Raw genomic sequence first — 20,114 nt, forward strand, 5'->3', positions numbered from 1 at the left:
GAACGCGCCCTGTCGTACGCTCCTTGAGCTACGTCCTTGTCTTAGCCTGACCCCGTACTGTCAGCGATATCGTAGTGAATATACTGATCACGTGCACCTACCTTCCCTGCCTACCAACCCCGTGACAATAGTTAGCTTAAATAGTTTATCTCTTATATAGATTATTGACTCGTTATTCTACTATTTATAGAATAGGTATTATCTATTCTTTAGTTATAACAATAACTCTTTTCTATCTAATTATTCTATATATTACTTTACAAACTACTGCTTTCGTCTACCTCGCCTTAGTACAGACTAAGCTTAGAGAAGTATAGCTAAACCCTGTGTAACACTAAATCTAAGATAGAGTTTAACTTCAACCTCCTCTTAACGATGACAGTAAGTACAGAATGTCGAGTCAGAGTCACTCTATGACTGACACGATCATTAGTCCACTTTGCGGCATCATTTCTCACTTGGCACCGTTACATCATCCATACATATCATCAAGCGTTGGTGACAGAGTGTGGTTATAAAGGAGAGCTTCTGTGAGTACAAATGTTTGAGCTACGTATTGTTACCAGCTTTATCCAGGTACTGGGACTGGACGCTCGACTGGCAAAACCTCTCTGCTGCACCAGTCTGGGATCTCGACCATGGCTTTTCCGGCAACGGCCGCGAAAGCGCGGAACCCAGCGCCTTCTTTCCACATTCGCATTGTATTGAAGACGGTACATTCGCTAATGTCAATGTTTCACTCGCTGGTGCTACATACGCGCCTCACTGTCTGACTCGCGACTTCGGCTCATCTAAGCATGAACCCGTTGCGAGCCTATCGCAGCACCTTCGGCCGAGCGCTTTTGAGGCTCTTATGGAAGAAGACGACTACTATGAATATCTTGTCAAATTTGAAGATGGCGCGCATATCGCGATACCGAAATTTATTATGGGGGATTTTCGATTTTTCACCTCGCCTAATGGTAGGTGCTTCCAATTCTTCTTGACCGTTTTGTTCACGTTCCTGGAAATGGAGAACAGTTTCGCTAATACATTGGTAGATCCAATATCCTTCCTCCATCATGGGCAAATTGACAGGATTTGGTGGCGGTGGCAGCAACATGATTTGCAACGGCGACAATATAGGTACACAGGCAGCTTTAAACCCAGATCGAAAGAGCAAGCAAGTGTCGAGGATATTGTCTCGATTAGAGGTCTGGCTCCGGATATCCAAGCTTCAGAACTCTTGAATGTACGATCGGGTATATTTTGCTATACATACTAGAACAAAAGGCGACTGAATCAGTCAAGCTTACAATTAATTGATTCCTCACAGCTGCATTGCTGCAGCAGCTTTCAGATCGCGGCTGCTAGCTCCAACATGCATCTTGTACTCCCCCTTCACAACCGCCCACTCTTGCGCAACGACATCCCATACACTCAGGTCCCTCCTGCGAAGCTGAAACTGCACCTTCTCGGTCTGACCAGGCTTGACCGTGACCTTCTGGAAGCCGCGCAATTGTTTGACTGGCTCGTCAGCTGCGGCAGGGAACTCGACGTACAGCTGCGCGACTTCCGCGCCGGGGACACGGCCCGTGTTGGTAACGGTGGTGCTTACAGTTGCAACGAGATCCCAGAGATCTTCACGGCCGCCAACAGCGAGTGCACCAGATGCGTAGGTCTCGGATAACTTCTCGGTGTCCGAAGTGACGGTGATGTTAGATGCGTACTCGAAAGTGGTGTAGCTCAATCCAAACCCGAATTCATAACCGACTGTCTTGTTCTGCTGATCAAAGTACTTGTAGTCGATGAAGTTGCCTTCGGTAAAGTCAATCTCGGAAGCTTCGCTGATCTGGAAATTGGAGTCGTAATCAGACTCGTTCTTGGCGAGCGTGTGCACAAGCTTGCCGGAAGGGTTGACGTCGCCAAACAATACTTCGTTGATCGCGTGACCGGAAGATTGACCGAGCGGGCCACCGTATAGGATCGCGGTAACATTCTCATGGTCGTTCCACTGGGAAAGTAGGCGCGGACCGACAGTATTGACAACCACGATAGTGTTGTTGCAGTTGTCCGCCACATAGTTGACTAGATGATCTTGCTCCGCATTTGCAAGCTCACTCCTGTCACCTCCTTCACCAGCCCAAGCGTTGATGAAGACGATGCAGGCATCAGAGCCGTCTGCCATACCAAGAGTGGTTTCCTGAATCTCCGTACCAGCACCATCGCTGATTATCATACCTCCACCTGAGCTCTCAACGACTGTGTTGTTCAACCACCACTTGAGCATGAAACCATCTGATTCGGCTCGTTCGTTGAAAGCCTGGAAAGGAGTGACCAGAAACGCGTTCGAAGACATTGCACTACCACCATTCTGGGTCATGTGTCCCTCCATGGTATCGGCCACACCAGACTGAACGGTGAGAGCAGTGTTTGGTCCGACGTTGCGTGGAGCGGCATGACTGCCAAAGATGGATATGACACGCTGAGCTTTGGTAAGTGGAAGAGCACCATCAGTGTTCTTCAAAAGCACCAATGATTCCGCCGCATATTTGCGTGCCAATTCGCCATGTTTGCCACGCACATCGACACGATCTGTATAGCCTGCATGTGTCGGGTAGTTAATGTTTTGCTCTTGGCGAAAATAACCGATGAGGTTACGGATGACCATATCGTTTAGACGATCTTCGGTGAAGGTCCCATTGGCTATTCCAGCAATGAGAGTGGCATTACTCCAGTAGGACGAAGAACCGTAGTCAAGCCCGGCATTTGCGGAGTCAACACCTGTTTTCTGAGCGCCTGCATCTGGGTTGACAAAGCCAGGGAAGCCCATCTCAGTTTTGAGAAGCCTTGAAAGTGTGTCCTGGTTCTCGCATCCGTAAGTGCCGTTGATACGGTTCATTGCGCACATGACAGCACCAACACCGTTCTTGACTGTATCGTAAAATGGTGCGAGGTAGGTCTCGTGGAGAGCTTTGTCGTCGACTACAACACTATAGGCTTCGGAGGAAGCTGCCGTGGAGTTGTCCGCGAGGTCCTGGCGACGTCGCATGCTGGGGGGTGCGCCACCAGCGTCACCATCCGTGGAGTTGCCTCCGGGGCCACCAACGCCTCCAGCCATTCCACCTCCCATACTGTTCGAGCCTTGACGATTGGTCTCCTGCTCATTCAATACGTAGTGCTTCGCACCAGGAATAACACCACTAGCCAACATTCCTTTGGCTAATGCGCCGCCCATAATGCCAGAGAAATAAGAGTCAGGGCCATAACTTTCACCGCCTCGTCCATCCCAGGGCGAACGTCCAAGAGGCTGTACAGTGGGAGCATAACCGACATTGACTCCCTTTCCCTTGAATTCTGCCCCCAACGCTTGACCTTGGCCCTCGAGTATGGCTTTGTCCCAGGTCATGGCCATTGCAATGCCTGCTGGCCAAGCGGTAACATAGTAGTAATTGATGGGGTTGGCGGATGAATCGAGGATCTCAAGACCGGAGAAGTTGCCAGCACTACCTCCGGTGATTATGGAGAGCTTGTCGGAGGAACTGAGGGTATCAACGAATGCGGAAGCCTTATCGTAGGCACTCTGCCAGCTACCGAGCTTGACTGGAGCACATCATCAGTAGATATCGAGGATAGTTGGAGGAGCACGTACTGGTACCAGAGCTAAGTCTAGCTTCAGTGTAGTTCGAAGAGACGGCAGCTTCAGCAGCACCGAAAAAGATAGCAGCAAGAAGCCAAAGATCGATCTTCATGGTCATGGTAAGGTGCTTTCCTGTGTCTTGAGCGATACAAGGTGTTCAAAACCAAGATTGAAGAACAGAGGGATGAGAAAAAGAGAGTATGGCAATAAGCGAATGTAAGAGACGAGCGGATGATTGGCAATGTGGTAAGAAAGGCTCAAGAACTGAGCGCCGTCTACCATCTTAAGCAACATCGTCAAATTTGCATCGCAACTGTAGGACAAGCTTCATGGCGCATTCACGCTTTCCGGCTAAAGGCTTATCAACGTGCTGACGAGTGCTACGACAGCTTGGCTAGGTTTTCCGTGCATTGCGGAGTATCCGATACCGAAAAAGCTAGTCGACTAGGACGAGGCCTTTCCAGGTCCCATAATGGTAGGACATCTCTAAATTGATGCCTCGATGTTGTTGGATTAGCGTTGTGGCGCCGCGTATGCATCGTTGCGAATGCTTGGCCCGTGCTCAGATGAAGATTAAGGCTAGTATCGCTCACCAATCACGGATGACATTCAACACCAGGACCTCGTCATCACTGGATGAGCAATTACGTGGTGACAGACGGGGTTCTCAGGATTCCATGCGGCATTGGCGATATGGAAGTTGCTAGTTGTTGAGCGGAAGTGCCAAGATCGCGGTGTACATTATATACCATCTGATGTACAGTCAGGAAAACACGAGAAGCTGGGACGCGCTTATAGAACGCCAGACATACCTTTACGCGTTTAAATACGCGTTCTCTAATGGGCAGAGACGAATGTCGGGCTTGCGTATCGCGGGCAGGAAGACACGCACGAGGGTCGCGAGCCCAGCCTCCACTCCGCATGCCAGACCTGATCTAGACGTGGCAATGTCCGCCGTAACTTACATGGCGTTGTCGTGAATCATGCCCCTAAGCGCAGTGACGCGGATTAGAGAAAATTCGCAAATTCAGGGTCCACAGGCACAAAAGCGACCAGAAATACAGAAGAACATGTTTCGGTTGATGGTTCTAATGGTAACATATTCGAAATCAACGCTTTTGCACATGAGGATGAAGTGAGATGTTGGTGTTCTCGCGGTCAAAGCCGATGAATGCGCGCACGTACCAACGTTTACGTCAAATCGCTTGGCTGTGCGGAACCCAAATCGAGTCCTCAGGTTTGACACACTTCCTGCAACCATATCACAGCTTTTTCTAGACTTGCTCCCGACAAACCTGCTCCTGACTCTCAGATACCTCTTTTCTATCCTTGAGCCTCACCCATCTCCCCAAATCTTGTGATGGTCTCCTCAGCGATTCATAGCGATGACCGTCAATGAGGATGTCATCTTGACCCTGAAGGTGTAGATACCAGTAGAGAACTCCGACGAACAAGCCGCCACCCACAATGTTTCCAAGCAGCGCAGGGGCGATGCCTTTCCCGATGTACATGCCGATGGTGATATCGGGTGAGCCATGGAAGATGGCGTTGGGTATCAGGAACATGTTGGCCACAACGTGATCTGGTACACACAGTCAACTTATTTCTGAGCGTGGGTACAAAGGTACAGTACTTACCGAAGCCTAATGATACGAATGCAAACGTCGGCCACCATATGCCCACCACCTTGGACACGTAGTCCCGACCGGAACACCCAAGGAAGCATGCTAGACACACCAACCAATTCGCGCCGATGCCTTTCAGGAAGATTTGGTACCACTCTGGTTCAACTTGCTTCTTGTAAGCGAAGTGCAACGACTCTTCTCGATATAACTTTCCATCGAATAGTCCACCGTCTACATCAAGTCAGCCTCGCATCTCCCAAATAACGGTTACTATCGGAGACTTACACCCAACAATGACACAACACACAAATAAGCTTCCCGCAAGGTTTCCAAAGAAGGTCACAACCCAGTGTCTCAACATCCGCCATATGCTGAGTCGTCTGTGCAGTGCTGCAACAGTTGTGCACATGAAGCTGCCTGTACACAGGTCGCTTCCTGTCATCTGCACAATGACCAAGCCGTATGGAAACACGAGCGCCGCAATTGTCTTGAGGAGACCTGGTGCATTCTCCTGATACCACGGTGCCGTGTTGGTTGATATGAGCGTTGCGCATGCGAAGGACAGTATCATGCCAGCCGAGCAGGCACTGAGGAAGCTCTTGTCGATACGCATGTACGCCTTCTTGACGCCCATGCGCGAGACGAGCTCGAAGGACTCTTGTGGAGTGTATGCATTGTTCGGTGATTGGTGCATGCTGTAAGCTTGTTGTTGAGTTGGTATCGATGAAAGAGTCGTTGGGACAGCATTAATAGGGGTTGCTGTCCCAGAGGAAGGGGTCGATTGCAGATGCATTGGCAAGAGGGTATGAGGCAGTACTTGTCTTGGTGATGTTGATCTGTGGGCCATATTTGTTGTCGTGGCTGAGGTGATTCGTAAGGAGACGCACGACGAAGCTGCGCAGCAGGACCGAAGCAAAGAGATCAAAGTTTCAACACCGACGATCAAATGGAAGTCTCCATCGAATTAAATACAGTAAGTACCACAAGACCGTCCTGTTTCAACTTTCCGACATGTACCCGCGCGATCCCCAGCACATCTCCGAAAACCGAACTACATACGGATATTCTGTCTTTCAATTTCGTCGCGCCCAAGAAGGAAACTATCGGGCATACCCCCGACTAAGCAACAATGTGTTGCGGCTCTTTCTCGCGCTTTGTTGCGCCCAGGCAGCTTGGCGAGGAACTTTTCGGCCTCATTGACGCTGGTTGAACCGCCAAGGGCTTGGGCCGAGTCGCAAGCGTGCGGTACCGCATTCCATAATTGGAACTTTTTCTCATCGTCGCGATAAGAAACTGTGGTGTTGTTTTCGATTTTGGGACATGACCAAGAGACTGCGCATACTCTGAAGGTACAGAACCGGCGTGGCTGTGCGGTACACGACACTCTATGGGCGGGTGCAGCGAGGTAAAGTAATCACCCTCTTCTCGACTGTCTTTTCACATGTCTATCATAGAAAGGCCGTATAATCACGCTACACTCTTTCTAGCGGACCAAGGGTGCTAGGTACAACGTAAGCAGCAGTTCATAGAGGAGTGGTACGTGTGGCACGAAGCTCGATTCTATGAACTTCTCCAGTTGTAGCAGATGGTTCGCGAATCGCATGCCATGTGTAAATGACTGTGTCCCCTTAGTTGCGCGAATTTATGGCGACAAGACCCTGACTACAATGGACCCAAAGCATAAGGGCCCGTCATAGATTTCCGCCTTCTCCTGCGGGCCATACATCTTACCAAAGTCAAGGTATGCCAATGCTGACATCTTTCGCCGTTCTGTAGTTGGGGGTCCTGCAGTGGTGTCCGTCATCTTGAGATTGCATCTAGTCAAACCTATCAACGGTCGTTTCTCTTAGGCATTAAATTGACCGACTTCAAAGAATTGCCAAGAGTGTTGATGCATGGATCTGAGATATCTTTCGGTGTGTTGAAAGTGGCTGCGCATGCCATTGGCATGAAGAAGAACAAGCGTTGTGACGAGCTTAGACACTCGCATGTAAGTTGTAGAAAGTGTTGATGACGACGTGCGAAGAGCAGCATGGGATCAGCATGGACCATGGCGTTATCGATAAGAGTTAGCGCGAGCTTTACGCGTTCTGAGACGCGCCTCCATCAATTAACGGAAGGCGCGCCCAATCATCTCAGCTTTCACTCTTTCCCTTCACATCACAACCTCACGTCGGTCCTCACAGCATATCGACATGGCATCCCGACCAGAAATCAAGGAGGAGGACGAGTCAGGCTTCTGCAAGTTCTTCCGCAACTTGCCTGACAAAGATGACGAGACGGTGCGCATCTTCGACCGGGGTGACTACTACAGCGCTCATGGCGAAGATGCCAAGTTCATTGCAAACACAGTAAGGGCACATAGCTCGATTGGGGACGAATCACGATACTGACACGTATTCAAGGTTTACAAAACTACAGCCGTCATCCGTAAGCTGGGACGGGAACCGGGCCTGGAATCGGTTACCATGACCATCACCGTTTTCCGCAACTTCCTCCGCGACGCACTCTTCAGACTCAGCAAACGTATCGAGATATGGCAATCTACAGGCAAGCGGATGGACTGGAAGGTGGTCAAGCAGGCCTCACCTGGTAATCTGCAGGACCTAGAAGACGAACTGGGTGGTCAGATCGAGAATGCACCAATAATATTAGCGGTCAAAGTGTCAGCAAAAGCATCAGAAGCGCGCAATGTCGGCGTGTGCTTCGCAGACGCAAGTGTACGAGAGCTTGGCGTCACAGAGTTCCTCGACAACGACCTCTACTCCAACTTCGAATCGCTTCTGATTCAGCTGGGCGTAAAAGAGTGCCTGATACAGGTCGATACATCTAAGAAGGATGTGGAGCTGGGCAAACTTCGGACCATCGCCGACAACTGCGGTTGTGCGGTAGCAGAGCGGTCGGCGACGGACTTTGGCACAAAGGACATCGAACAGGATCTCCCACGGCTACTGAAGGACGAACGGGCAGCTGGCTCGTTGCCATTGACAGACCTAAAGCTAGCTATGGGTTCGGCTGCATGCTTGATCCGGTACCTAGGAGTCATGTCAGACTCTTCAAACTTCGGACAATACCAACTCTACCAACACGACCTCTCACAATACATGAAGCTCGATGCTGCGGCGCTGAAAGCACTCAACCTCATGCCTGGACCACGAGACGGCGCAAAGAACATGAGCTTGTACGGGCTACTCAACCACTGCAAGACACCTACTGGTAGCCGACTACTAGCACAATGGCTGAAGCAACCTCTGATGAATGTCAAGGACATCGAGCGACGGCAGCAGCTGGTTGAGGCCTTCGTCAACGACACTGAGCTGAGACAGACGATGCAAGAAGAACACTTACGTTCAATACCAGATCTGTACCGACTTGCAAAGAAGTTTCAACGCAAGGCCGCAAACTTGGAAGATGTTGTGCGAGCATATCAAGTCGTCATCCGGTTACCAGGCTTTCTCAGCTCCCTTGAAGCGGTCATGGACGAGCAGTACAAGGAGCCGCTCGATGCGGAGTACACAGATAAGCTCCGCCAATACATGACAGCATTCGCAGGACTACAAGACATGGTGGAGACGACAGTGGATCTCGAAGCGCTCGACAACCACGAGTTTATCATCAAACCTGAGTTCGATGAATCGCTGAAGACTATCCGGAAGCGTCTGGATAAGCTCAAGCGCGACATGGAGTCAGAGCATATGCGTGTGGGCGATGACCTCAATCAAGACACTGATAAGAAGCTTTTTCTGGAAAACCACAAGGTCAATGGCTGGTGCTTCCGACTGACTCGTAACGAAGCCGGCTGTATCAGACAAAAGAAGCAATACCAAGAGATCTCGACACAGAAGAACGGTGTCTACTTCACCACCAACACACTACAGGAAAAGCGAAGAGAGTTCGACCAACTCTCCGAAAATTACAACCGCACTCAATCCGGTCTCGTCAATGAAGTCGTCTCAGTAGCATCATCCTACGTCCCCGTCGTCGAGAAACTCGCCGCCGTGCTCGCACACCTCGATGTCATCGTCTCCTTCGCCCACGTCTCTGTTCACGCACCAACCTCCTACGTCAGACCCACAATGCACGCGCGTGGCACTGGCAACACCGTACTGAAAGAAGCACGCCACCCTTGCATGGAGCAGCAAGACGACATATCCTTCATTACAAATGATGTCTCACTCGTACGCGACTCCAGCGAATTCCTGATTATCACTGGTCCCAACATGGGTGGAAAGTCTACATATATCCGCCAGATTGGCGTCATCGCTCTCATGGCACAGATCGGCTGTTTCGTCCCATGTTCAGAAGCCGAGTTGACCATCTTTGACTGTATACTTGCCCGTGTCGGTGCAAGCGACAGCCAGATCAAGGGTGTGTCAACCTTCATGGCCGAGATGTTGGAAACAGCAAACATTCTCAAATCTGCAACAAAAGAGTCGCTCATCATCATCGACGAGCTTGGTCGCGGAACAAGTACGTACGATGGTTTTGGTCTTGCCTGGGCGATTTCCGAATACATCGTGAAGGAAATTGGTGCTTTCGCGTTGTTCGCCACGCATTTCCATGAGTTGACCGCGCTAGTGGACACATATCCACAGGTGCAGAATCTACACGTCGTAGCCCATATCTCAGAAGGCACTGCTCCTGCCAATGGTGATGCAGATGCTGACGTCGACATGGACGCCGCCGCTGTGCAGAAGAAACGCGAAGTTACTCTCCTATACAAAGTCGAACCTGGCTTCTCAGATCAGTCTTTTGGTATCCACGTCGCAGAACTCGTCCGTTTCCCACAAAAGGTCATTAACATGGCGAAGCGGAAGGCAGATGAACTAGAGGATTTTGCAGGTAAACATGAGGAAGGTTACGTGCAAGCGAGTAAGGAGGAGGTGGAGGACGGAAGTCGCATGCTGAAAGAAGTATTGGCGAAGTGGAAGGAAGAGGTACAGAGCAAGGGGCTAACGAAGAAGCAACAAGTAGAGAGGATGAGGGAGCTGGTCAAGGAGAACCCGAAGCTCATGGCGAATGGGTTCTTCAAGGGCATTCAGGCCTTGTGAGTGGCAGGTACATACCTGACCGGCGTTTCGGCATGTAACAACGTTCTTGCACCCAACCTACGGAAGGTTGATCATAACGGTACTTCAATAGTGAGCGTATTTGCACGATACCTGTAATTCATACATATAGCATATTATCGAGGTTCCATGAACATGTGGTTTCCATGCTATTGCACGCTCTTCTGTAAATGATTGTCGTGAAGAGTTAAAAGTTAGACTTGATAAATTAATGCTATACGCTTTTTCTCATCCCCAAGCGCATGGCCATGATAGTGTACCATAGTCCTTGCCTCCAGTACAGACTGCCTGCACTCGGAGGCGCGCATCCGGATGCGGCAGTCCTGGAGCAAGATGTGAAGAGCACTGGATTGTAACTCAGCCAGGCTCGATCAAAAAGAACCAAATTCTCTTCTCTATTTGTTTCATCGCTTCAGCTCAGCAAACCGCTTAGCAAGCTCATCCACATCCGGGATTCTGCCTAGCCCATCCTCCTTCTTTGCCGGCTTCTTCGTATTCGCCTCGCTCTTTGCTACCTTGGCCGCCGCACTTCCTGGTAACTTCAACCTAGGCGCTACATTATCGGTACTGGGACTCGGCGGTACGACGCGCAGCGGACTTTGTGGCCCCAGCTTCTTGGGTGTCGAGGCCTTTGCGAGCGCTTCCCTTTCCTCTGCCTTCTTGCTTGTACTGGAGTCCGCGTCGTCGGTTGGTAAAGGGTTTTCGAGCTCCGCCTTTTCGCCTACACCACCTGATGGCTCATCGTCGTCGTCATCTTCTTCATCCTCACTCTTGGCTGTGCCATACGGTACTCCGTAGAATCTTGCAATCTCCGTCATGTATGCCTCGACCAGCTCCTCCTTCGGTGTCTCAACCTTTAGCTTCTTCATGACCCTTTCTGCCACGCCTTCTCCTTCCATACTGGCCACTGCAACATCCTTTCCGAACTTGTCTACTAACAGTGCCCTGACGGTGTGTAGTTCTTTGATCTCGGTTCGTGGTGCGGCGTATATTATGCTACGGACTGCTTCTTCTAGGGCTGGGTCGAGGAGTGTCGACGTGGAGGCGGATGAGGTGGTGTTTGAAGAGGACACTTGCGATTCGAGCAACTGTGAGCGCGCGAGTAGAAGCTCGCAGTAGAGTTCGAGGATCTCGTGCAGCTCGGTGGTGATGTCGGTACGGATTATGTTCTCTACGCGTATGCGCGCCGACTGTACTTTGCCAACCTGTAAAAATGTCAACACAAGTAACACGGAACAGAATACAGTGATGTCTGGAATTGCGCTGTTGCCTTGCGCTCACGCGACGAAATGCGCATCGGACCAAGATAACATGACAACGTACCTCGATCAATTGCGCCATCTCTCTTCTTTGCTGTTTTACTTTTGCGCTATCCTTCTGCTGCACCATACGTAGCCGCGATATCGACAGCTTGAGCTGTACCTTGAGCTTGTTCTGCCCCGCATTAGGTTCCTGGCGCAATAGTGGATTCCTTGGTGGATGTGGAAGGGACGTACGACTAATGACATTGCGGGCGCCATCTTGTTCTGTTCAGTGCGAATACCAGGTATCTAGCGATTGAGTGCACGGCGTGGTGGTTTGTTGCGAAGGCGTCTGATGTAGGTTGAAGCTAGTGGTCGGGCTGGAAGCTGGAGGCGGGACACGCGTAGGCATGTCTTGGTGGGGTTCATCAGCTGTGGCGGTGGCGGTGCAATAGAGGCGGCCCGTTCCCCAGTTCAAGTCATCCTCCTCATCATCCCACTAGCATGACTACAGCATCTTCGCTCAGAGGAAGGCCGGTGACCTACGGGACGTCCAGCCCTCGCAAGCGTCAGCGCCTCACATCTCGTATTCATCATCTCGCAGATCGTAAGACTAAACAACGTTACAATCTGTGTCTCCATCTCAAGCAGTCCGACGAAGCGGAGCATTCACTTACCGCGTTGATGGTTTCAAGATGCCTTCTCTCAATTCTCTATTGTTAGCCTGTCCGTGGTGGCACGGTCATGCATGTCCGCGACCTTTCGCACAGCTGCGTTGTGCTTACTCCGCCTACTGACTGCGCTTAACATTCGATCGCTGCTCCAATGTTTAAACCCTACTTCCGTCACTCTCGTTCTCAGCGTGTATTGTATATTGTAAGCTCGATTGTACACGTTCGAGATATATTTATTCTTCCATCGTCCGTTTAGGATGCGACTCTTGCGCCTGGAGCCTGACGGTACCTTCAGCCTTAACGAGTACTTTGGGGAAAATATACCCTCGTATGCGATCCTTTCACATACCTGGGGCGCCGATGGAGAAGAAGTCACCTATAAAGATTTGATGGAGGGCAACGCAGAGTTAAGAGCAGGTTATAACAAGCTCAGTTTCTGTGCAGACAAGGCTGTGGTTGATGGTCTAGATTACTTCTGGGTTGACACTTGTTGCATAGACAAGACGAGCAGCGCTGAGCTTACAGAAGCCATCAACTCGATGTCCCGATGGTATCGAGATGCACGGTAAGAATTTCAAGATTGCCTTGTTCGTGGCACATTCTGAGCATAAGTCTAACGAGTATTGGGAGAGAAAGCATTTGTTACGTCTTCCTAGCAGACGTTCGGTCTTCGCGGAATGGATTAGCTGATCAGCATTGGAAGTCAGATTTCCAAAAGAGTAGATGGTTCACTCGCGGCTGGACTCTCCAGGAGTTGCTTTGTCCGATAACAGTCGAATTCTTCTCTGCGGACTTGAACATGCTCGGGAATAAAGGATCCCTTTCGCAACAGATCAACCTTGCCACCGGCATACCTACAGAGATATTCTGGAAGAAAAGGTCTTTCCTCTCGTACGGCGTTGACAACCCAATGTCCTGGGCACGAAAGCGGCAAACTAAGCGCGAAGAAGACGCAGCGTATTGTCTCTTTGGCATCTTTGATATCCAGTAGCCAATATTTTATGGAGAGGGGAAGAAGAAGGCTTCGATTCGGCTACAGAAAGCTATCCATGAGTCAATGGGTAACCCACCTCCGCCACCTCCACCACCTCCACCACCACATCCGCCCTTCTTCCAGCATCAGCTACCACCACCGCCGCCCCCGCCTCTCCAAAAACCGTCAGATATGCGCTCGTATATAGAGACGCAATCATCGTTCCGTGTACCATCTAGCAAATTGTAGAAACTACTCCGACTCCTCTAATACCATTACAGTATGAATCGGAAATCCAGAACGATCTCTAGTAGATATGGCGAGCCTGTTAGCTCTGAGCCATCCAGCAGCTTGACTAGAGTTTATTCCTTAGGCAGGCGAGCGATGGAGATAAACAGCAACATCCTGTCACATGGCCAAATTTGCTTGACCGAGGCATCGCTGACCAACGCGGGGAGAGGGCTGAACATGTAATTTGAGTCGATTTGGTATCACCTGTCGATTTGCCAATCAAGATCGAAGGTTTTGTTCCTGAGTCTGCTTTTCTTAATCTGTTAATCTGTATAGGATATTTGTGGATTGTGCATGTAGTAAAAGCACAAAGCGGAGCGGTTTCACTTCTCTCTGATTCATCCAAAAGCGGCGCACATGCACAACAGTGGGGAAATTAGATTGGACGAATACGGTGTATTTTCAAATCTCAAGTATGAAGTAAGGGATCGGCATGTAAGCCAGCCTGATTAAACGAAGTTTCAGGCTGACCATGCAGCCACCTAGGCTTAATGAGTTGCGCCACCAGCATACAACTCCAATCACAGAAACCACTGCTATCACCATGCATAACAGCAGCATGTCGCCAAGGCATCTCTTTGGGGGCCGTCTCACGACGCACAACTCACATCCTGCTTACCTCGCGCTATCTAGTCCCTTTGTCTGCTTACTTCTCCTTCCCTGCCCAACGAACTCACCTCGATACTCTTGTCAGACGAGTCAATTGGGCACGCGCATGTTTTTGCCCACATCAACGCCATGGCTCCATCATGGCGCATACTGAGTAGCTTTACGTTCAGCCTTGCAGCTCTCTTCATCGTACAGCCTTGTCTCGTAGGTGCGCAATGCGACATCCCGCCTCTTACGCTTACCTGGGCCAACCTGAGCGTCACGCAAGACGGTCTTGGTGTCGCGCGTGGTATCGAACTTGGAATTGGAACTCCACACCAGATCTTCGCTTTCCGGCCGTCGACTACGCTCAACAACACGCGCATTAATAATGTTGTTAACTGCGGTTCTGCGACCAACGACAGCTGTATTGGAGGTCTCGGCGGTGCTTTCGACTCGACTAAGTCGACATCATATGCTGTATCGATTAAGAGCCAATGGAATGGTAGCCAGATTGATGATGAAGACGACACAGGAGGCTATGTCTACTTTAATGATGATGTCGCGTTTCAAGAAAATGGTCATGTTGATGGATTTCCGTTGGTGATGGATAGCGAGGTATGGGGAGGTAAGAATTCCATGAATGCGCCTTGTCCAATCTGACTTGCGGACAAGTGACGCTGACTTAGTATACAGGTATACAATCCGGTCTGCCACTCGGCACGAACTCGTCATTCCTTCGTGCGGCGGTCGCAGGTGGTGTCGCGCCATCACAAGTCTTCGGTCTTTGGAGCGGCAGCAGAGGCATCGATCCACACGACGGTCTGCTCGTTGTAGGTGGATATGATCGCGCGCGGGTCGATCCAGCGTCGAACTTCACCACTTTCCCAATTGGCGAATGGAGTCTTGAACGAGCTTGTCCTTTACAGGTCACAGTCACGAATCTGACGTATCAGGACCGGCCACTCATACCAGATGGTAGCGATGAGCTGATCGCATGTATTGAGCCGTCGACACAACGTTTCGTGTTCCCTCCGGCGATTGCGCAGGCGTTCGGCGTATATACTGGGCAAAATGAGACTGCGTATCCGGGTAAGATGCATTATAATGTGTCGAACCGCCCTATGGGCGACCTCGTTGTGACACTGGCAGGTGGCTACCAGTCAACCATACCCAATAAGGAGTTGTTCGCGCCACTACGTGGGTCTGATCAGTACGGTCGTTATGCCATCACCAACGACAGCACGCTCGAAGCCTCGATATCGGATACCCGAGCAAGCGACCCAGGGGATGTGGATAGTACTCTTGGAGGCCTCTTCTTAACTTTTAATTACCTTCTTGTAGACTACGCCAAGAGCGAGTTCCAACTCGCTCCAGCTGTCGCAGCCGACGCGAAAGACGTGTCGCCGGACCCTACGGTGATCTGCACGCCTACCAACACGACGCCAGCGAATCCTACCCCAACACCTGAGAAGTCCACGAATACAGGTGCCATAGCAGGCGGTGTGGTTGGAGGTGTTGCGGGACTTGCTCTGCTTGGTACGATCGGTTTTCTGTTATTCAGGCGGAATCGCCGCGCTAAGAAGGGTCCTCCCGTCAGCGAGATCGACGGGCAGCCACATTCACCTGTGCAACAAGTGTCGCGACAGCCGTCGGAGATGATGACGCATGAAGCTGCACCCGTGCACGAAATGCCTGCGACTCGATACCCGAGTTTTCGAAAACCTGAAAGCAGAGGATGGCGTTAGGATTCGCGTCAAAGAGGAATGCTGAAGGCTGGTAGATTCGCTTCCCTTATGCTATGACGGAGTTTTGTACTAAAACTTTAGGCGCTACGCTAAGTAATGCATTATTAGTTCGACTTCCCTTTCGCAACTCCCTCATCTTTCTCCAATCGCTACCCAGTAGGTTATGATAACAGTTTCGCTCGCATGGTAGGTTCATATACTGGAACATCCATAGGCACAACTTCCTCGTCGCGACAACAACTCACTTCTGCCCACCGTAACCAACCAGCGTACGTTCCATCTCTACAGTCGCTGCCAGGATGCTTCCTCCAAAGCATGCCCAACGTATCACCGCCAAAAAGCTTTGCCGAGAACCCGTGTCCAAGTTTGAGACACCAGCTATCAGCCACCAACTTCGCCACGATACGCCTTGCAAATGCTTGATCGTCGGTCTCAACCTCACCTGGCTTGGGTAAAGGAAGACTTAGAAGATCAAATTGTCGTTGTCCGCTCCAGCTCGTCATCTGCTCGTGTGCGAAAGCGCCGTCCATCATGCTCAACAGCCAGCACTTTTCTCTGACGTACTTTGGTCCATCCCAGCCATCTCCTTCATCAACCCAACCTTGCACCGATCGCATGCACTGAATCTGGACTGCGTAGTCGGTCATCGCTTCGTCGTTGATGATCATCTTTTCTTGGCCTTCTTCTTCTACAATAACTTCTTGTGGCACACGCATGAGAGGGACATGTGACACCATTGGGTGGGTGTGCGCATCAGTCGTGTTTGTCTTGCCTTTCCAGACCTGAAGTAGGATATGATGTGCGCGTTGCACGAGCGGGTTATTCGCACCACACATGAGCGCAAAATTTACGATCTGCAGATCTGAACCCATTGTGAAACCGGCGAAATCGTATGGGGAGTCCGGGTTGACAATGTGTTTAGTCCATAGCTGGTCCAGGTCCCCAAATTGCAGAATACCGACATCGAGATATACGCCACCGTACTTCAGCAGGAGTGGATACCGGATGAGATCTGAGGTGTGTTGTGCAGCATAGTGTCCGTTCAGGGTGCCGCGCGTAAACGCTGCTGGTACCACTAAAGGCGACTCGGTATCGATGTAGTTGGCTACATTGAGTGAAGAGTCCGGCACGACGTCAAGTACGTAGATGGCCCATCCTAGTGGTGAGAAGCGACGGTACCAAGCGATGACATTGCGTAGGAGATTGGGAGGTAAGTTGTGAATACCAGAGTTCCAAAATGCGAATATAGATTTAGAGCCTGAACTAGGAGGTTTTGGTGAAGTCAGCGCTTCTGGTAGAGGTTCATCTGTTGATATGGTAGGTAGAACTGTGTAAGGAAGTGCTGAGGTTCCCGGTATCTGTGGGAACTTCATAATTTGGCTCGATTGCTGACAGATATCCGTGGATTGGGAGAAAATCCTGTGCTGTAAGAAGACTTTGCATGGTATAACATACACACAGCTTACGTGATATTCAGCTTCACGGTAGTTCACTCACTATGAACGCCCAATAGTCATTTCGACTCATTCGCGCTAGTAACTCGCGTGACGTCACTACGCGAATCAGCCTCACCAGCCTCCTGGGAGGCATTGAAGTGACATCCTGCAACCCTGTCCACCATTCCCTACTTGTGAGAAAGGGTTGTCGACAGAATACAACCTTGTTCTCCCCTATCTAGTTATTATGTACCAAGATGAGTCAACAAACCTTTACAGTTAAGTCGCAGCCAAGCTGTCAACGTGCATCGCGTTAACATGATCATCGTTTCTGATAGGATACAAATGGAAGAAACCCTGGACTCTTGGACTCTATCTAGAAAGCTACTGCAATATGGAGATTAAGCTCAAAGTGCTTCTCGCAAGGGCTACCTCACATTATTTCGTGAGGGATTGTGGATCCGGTTGCTGGTAGGCTATTCGCACACGAAGTCTTGAGCGGTATACTCCGAAGGATTACCTTTGAACACGGCTTTCTTTGGATACAAACAAAGCAGACGCTCTTTGTCTTCCGCGTTCCGGGCAGTAAGTGTCTCGGGTGCAATGCCTTTCTCAACCCAATCAACTAAAGCTTGGAATGTCTCATGTGGAGAACCGCCTTGTCCATCTATGCAGTGACGTGCGCCTGGTGCTTCAAAATAGCGGTAGTAATCTCTTAACTCAGGATCGAGAACAGACACCCGGTCGAAGTAATCGCGTGTTCCTCCGTATGGTATTGCCCCATCCGCCTTCATAAGAAATGTTAGTCGTTTGTATGGTCCAGACGTTCGAACAGTACTTACAAGTCCATGCCATGTAAGAAGCTTCCCTCCTGATCTTCGAAGTCCGCTAAGATCCGGAAAATCAGTATTCATGATAGATTTGTACTCCCGCTCTCCTGCTACAAAATCTTCCACCCACTCAGCGCGGGTCATATTGTTCAAATTGTAGTTCGGGTTTTTTTCGACAAAATACTTGATCCAATCCGTAAACAGTGTAGCTCTCAGAGGCGTACAGGTGCCGTTGTTGCAGGTGCTGCCGATGATTTCGGGACCAGGAGCTTCTAGTGAACCGCCGTTTACCTCATAGCCTGCTGGATACCAAAGAGAGGACCCATTCTGTGTACGAGGCCCCTCCCAAACCGCTTCCATAATTATGGCAGCGTTAGCTGATATAGTCGAAGGCCCACCAGTTGTACTGCAGTTAACTGTGGATCCAACCAGCGTTCGTGGATCGACGTAGCACTTGTCTGGATCCGAGATCAACCCGTCAGTCAACCCGTCAAGACCATCGCAAGCCGCTATAGCAGCTTTCTCAAGAGCTTCAAACTCGCAGGGGTGCGGAAAACCAGTCGTGTTGAGTTCGTAGAACACTTGGTGAGGGTACGTTCCAGCAAAGAAGAATGGACTCCAATTGATAGCGGGCGCGGCTGCTGCGATTCCATCAAAAACATCTGGAAATCTTTGTGCGAAAAGATAGCCCTGTCTACCGCCTTGAGAGCAGCCATCCCAGTACGAATACGTAGGGGGTGAGTGGTAGAAAGTCTTGATAATGCTTTTTGCAATCAACGCACCGTCGATAAGTCCGTTAAATGCGAAATCCTGGAGTGCGTTGTAGTCGACGTTGCCAGGGCTACTTAGAGCCCATTCTGCTACAGAAGATCCATTCTCATGTTCTACTCCGCCATCGACGGTCGCACTTGCGTAGCCTCCAGTCACTTGACTAAACGTGGGTATACGAAGTTAGTAAACGTCTCATATGCGATCCGTACATAGGCAAAACTGACCCGTACATGTTGGCGAACGATGAACTGAATCCCGCAGACCAACCCCCACCACCAGCCATTGTGAAACGACCATTCCAGTCAGGATCCAGAGGAAGCCATATTTGAGTACGTAGCGTGTCATTCTTTCCGGGGTGCGTATGAGTAACTGTAACGTTACAAAAGTCGACCTTAATATCGGTGGGAAGTGGGCCGTGATTTGGCCAATACGAAGTACCACCGTCAGGGACATAGTCCAATGCTAAGTGAGCTTCAAGTCCGATGATGCTGGCACCAAAAATCTCGGGAGTTGGAATGGATTGTGTTGTGCAGTTGCTGGCTCCTGGAGATAAAGCCATGACAGCAGATATACGCAATGAGAACAAGCTCGAATACAGCAAATGGTGTTTTCTCATTCTCCGATGCACTTTGCTCTTGGTATAAATGTGTAAGTACTATTTGCACTACACTCGCGCACGAAGTTTCGCGGACTTGCCGTCATCGGAGAGAGATCAACAAAGACGGACCTCGGCAAAAATAGGCCGGCCGCGTTCGAGTATCTAGAGCAATCAGCGTCAGTACGATGGTAGTTTGTTTCGGCACACGGGAAATGCTCCTCATCTTTGGAATATTGGAGATCTCTCTAGAGTCTGAAACTCTGTGACGTAATGGTGTCGAGGTCTTGTTGATCACATAGCATTTAGTATGTTCTCGGCAAGACCTAGCTAGTTGCCTGTAGTGGTTACATGCCTAAGAAAGATGACATCTGTAAAAGAGCATGATTGAAGGGGGTTTGATAGCATTTTGCTGATGGGTTGGGCGACAATGGCTATTCTGTGCTGTTCTACGGCCTTAGTTTGTTATGGCCAGGCGTTAAGGTGGTTGACTGCGTGGCACGCACGTGAACACAGAAGATCTTCAAGACTAGACACTAATCCAACTGGACGGGCTTGACAACCCTGGAGTTTGGAGTACTGGAGCTTTACCCACGTGTCTGAAGCTTGGCTCAACGCTAAAAGGAAACCCCCATATTGCTTCTTCTAGCCGAC

General features: G+C 50.2%; 9 protein-coding genes across 9 annotated transcripts; 4 read left to right on the forward strand and 5 right to left on the reverse strand.

Annotated features, from left to right (window-relative positions):
* Positions 1-1,309: 1,309 nt before the first annotated feature.
* AA0111_g10168 (putative beta-glucosidase D) lies at positions 1,310-3,731 on the reverse strand (the record flags this gene model as incomplete). The annotated part of the gene is made up of 2 exons (XM_028643887.1): positions 1,310-3,582; positions 3,632-3,731. 2 exons carry the CDS (start codon positions 3,729-3,731, stop codon positions 1,310-1,312), a joined length of 2,373 nt encoding a protein of 790 aa, XP_028502179.1.
* Positions 3,732-4,893: 1,162 nt separating this feature from the next.
* Positions 4,894-5,938, reverse strand: AA0111_g10169 (hypothetical protein; the record flags this gene model as incomplete). The annotated part of the gene is made up of 3 exons (XM_028643888.1): positions 4,894-5,201; positions 5,257-5,475; positions 5,530-5,938. The coding sequence occupies 3 exons, from the start codon at positions 5,936-5,938 to the stop codon at positions 4,894-4,896; spliced, it is 936 nt and encodes a 311-aa protein (XP_028502178.1).
* Positions 5,939-7,439: 1,501 nt separating this feature from the next.
* AA0111_g10170 (DNA mismatch repair protein) lies at positions 7,440-10,295 on the forward strand (the record flags this gene model as incomplete). The annotated part of the gene is made up of 2 exons (XM_028643890.1): positions 7,440-7,595; positions 7,650-10,295. 2 exons carry the CDS (start codon positions 7,440-7,442, stop codon positions 10,293-10,295), a joined length of 2,802 nt encoding a protein of 933 aa, XP_028502237.1.
* A 422-nt stretch (positions 10,296-10,717) lies between these two features.
* On the reverse strand, positions 10,718-11,833 carry AA0111_g10171 (hypothetical protein; the record flags this gene model as incomplete). Its single annotated transcript, XM_028643891.1, has 3 exons — positions 10,718-11,518; positions 11,637-11,747; positions 11,810-11,833. 3 exons carry the CDS (start codon positions 11,831-11,833, stop codon positions 10,718-10,720), a joined length of 936 nt encoding a protein of 311 aa, XP_028502238.1.
* A 1,194-nt stretch (positions 11,834-13,027) lies between these two features.
* On the forward strand, positions 13,028-13,219 carry AA0111_g10172 (hypothetical protein; the record flags this gene model as incomplete). Its single annotated transcript, XM_028643892.1, has 1 exon — positions 13,028-13,219. The coding sequence occupies one exon, from the start codon at positions 13,028-13,030 to the stop codon at positions 13,217-13,219; it is 192 nt and encodes a 63-aa protein (XP_028502235.1).
* Positions 13,220-13,285: 66 nt separating this feature from the next.
* AA0111_g10173 (hypothetical protein) lies at positions 13,286-13,450 on the forward strand (the record flags this gene model as incomplete). The annotated part of the gene is made up of 1 exon (XM_028643893.1): positions 13,286-13,450. One exon carries the CDS (start codon positions 13,286-13,288, stop codon positions 13,448-13,450), a length of 165 nt encoding a protein of 54 aa, XP_028502236.1.
* Positions 13,451-14,230: 780 nt separating this feature from the next.
* AA0111_g10174 (hypothetical protein) lies at positions 14,231-15,828 on the forward strand (the record flags this gene model as incomplete). Its single annotated transcript, XM_028643894.1, has 2 exons — positions 14,231-14,708; positions 14,777-15,828. 2 exons carry the CDS (start codon positions 14,231-14,233, stop codon positions 15,826-15,828), a joined length of 1,530 nt encoding a protein of 509 aa, XP_028502177.1.
* Positions 15,829-15,989: 161 nt separating this feature from the next.
* Positions 15,990-17,201, reverse strand: AA0111_g10175 (hypothetical protein; the record flags this gene model as incomplete). Its single annotated transcript, XM_028643895.1, has 1 exon — positions 15,990-17,201. One exon carries the CDS (start codon positions 17,199-17,201, stop codon positions 15,990-15,992), a length of 1,212 nt encoding a protein of 403 aa, XP_028502234.1.
* A 539-nt stretch (positions 17,202-17,740) lies between these two features.
* On the reverse strand, positions 17,741-19,424 carry AA0111_g10176 (hypothetical protein; the record flags this gene model as incomplete). Its single annotated transcript, XM_028643896.1, has 3 exons — positions 17,741-18,052; positions 18,107-19,025; positions 19,090-19,424. The coding sequence occupies 3 exons, from the start codon at positions 19,422-19,424 to the stop codon at positions 17,741-17,743; spliced, it is 1,566 nt and encodes a 521-aa protein (XP_028502232.1).
* Positions 19,425-20,114: the final 690 nt, after the last annotated feature.

This window comes from Alternaria arborescens (genome assembly GCF_004154835.1).
Source record: "Alternaria arborescens strain FERA 675 chromosome Unknown contig_33, whole genome shotgun sequence".
NCBI classification, from domain to species: domain Eukaryota; kingdom Fungi; phylum Ascomycota; class Dothideomycetes; order Pleosporales; family Pleosporaceae; genus Alternaria; species Alternaria arborescens.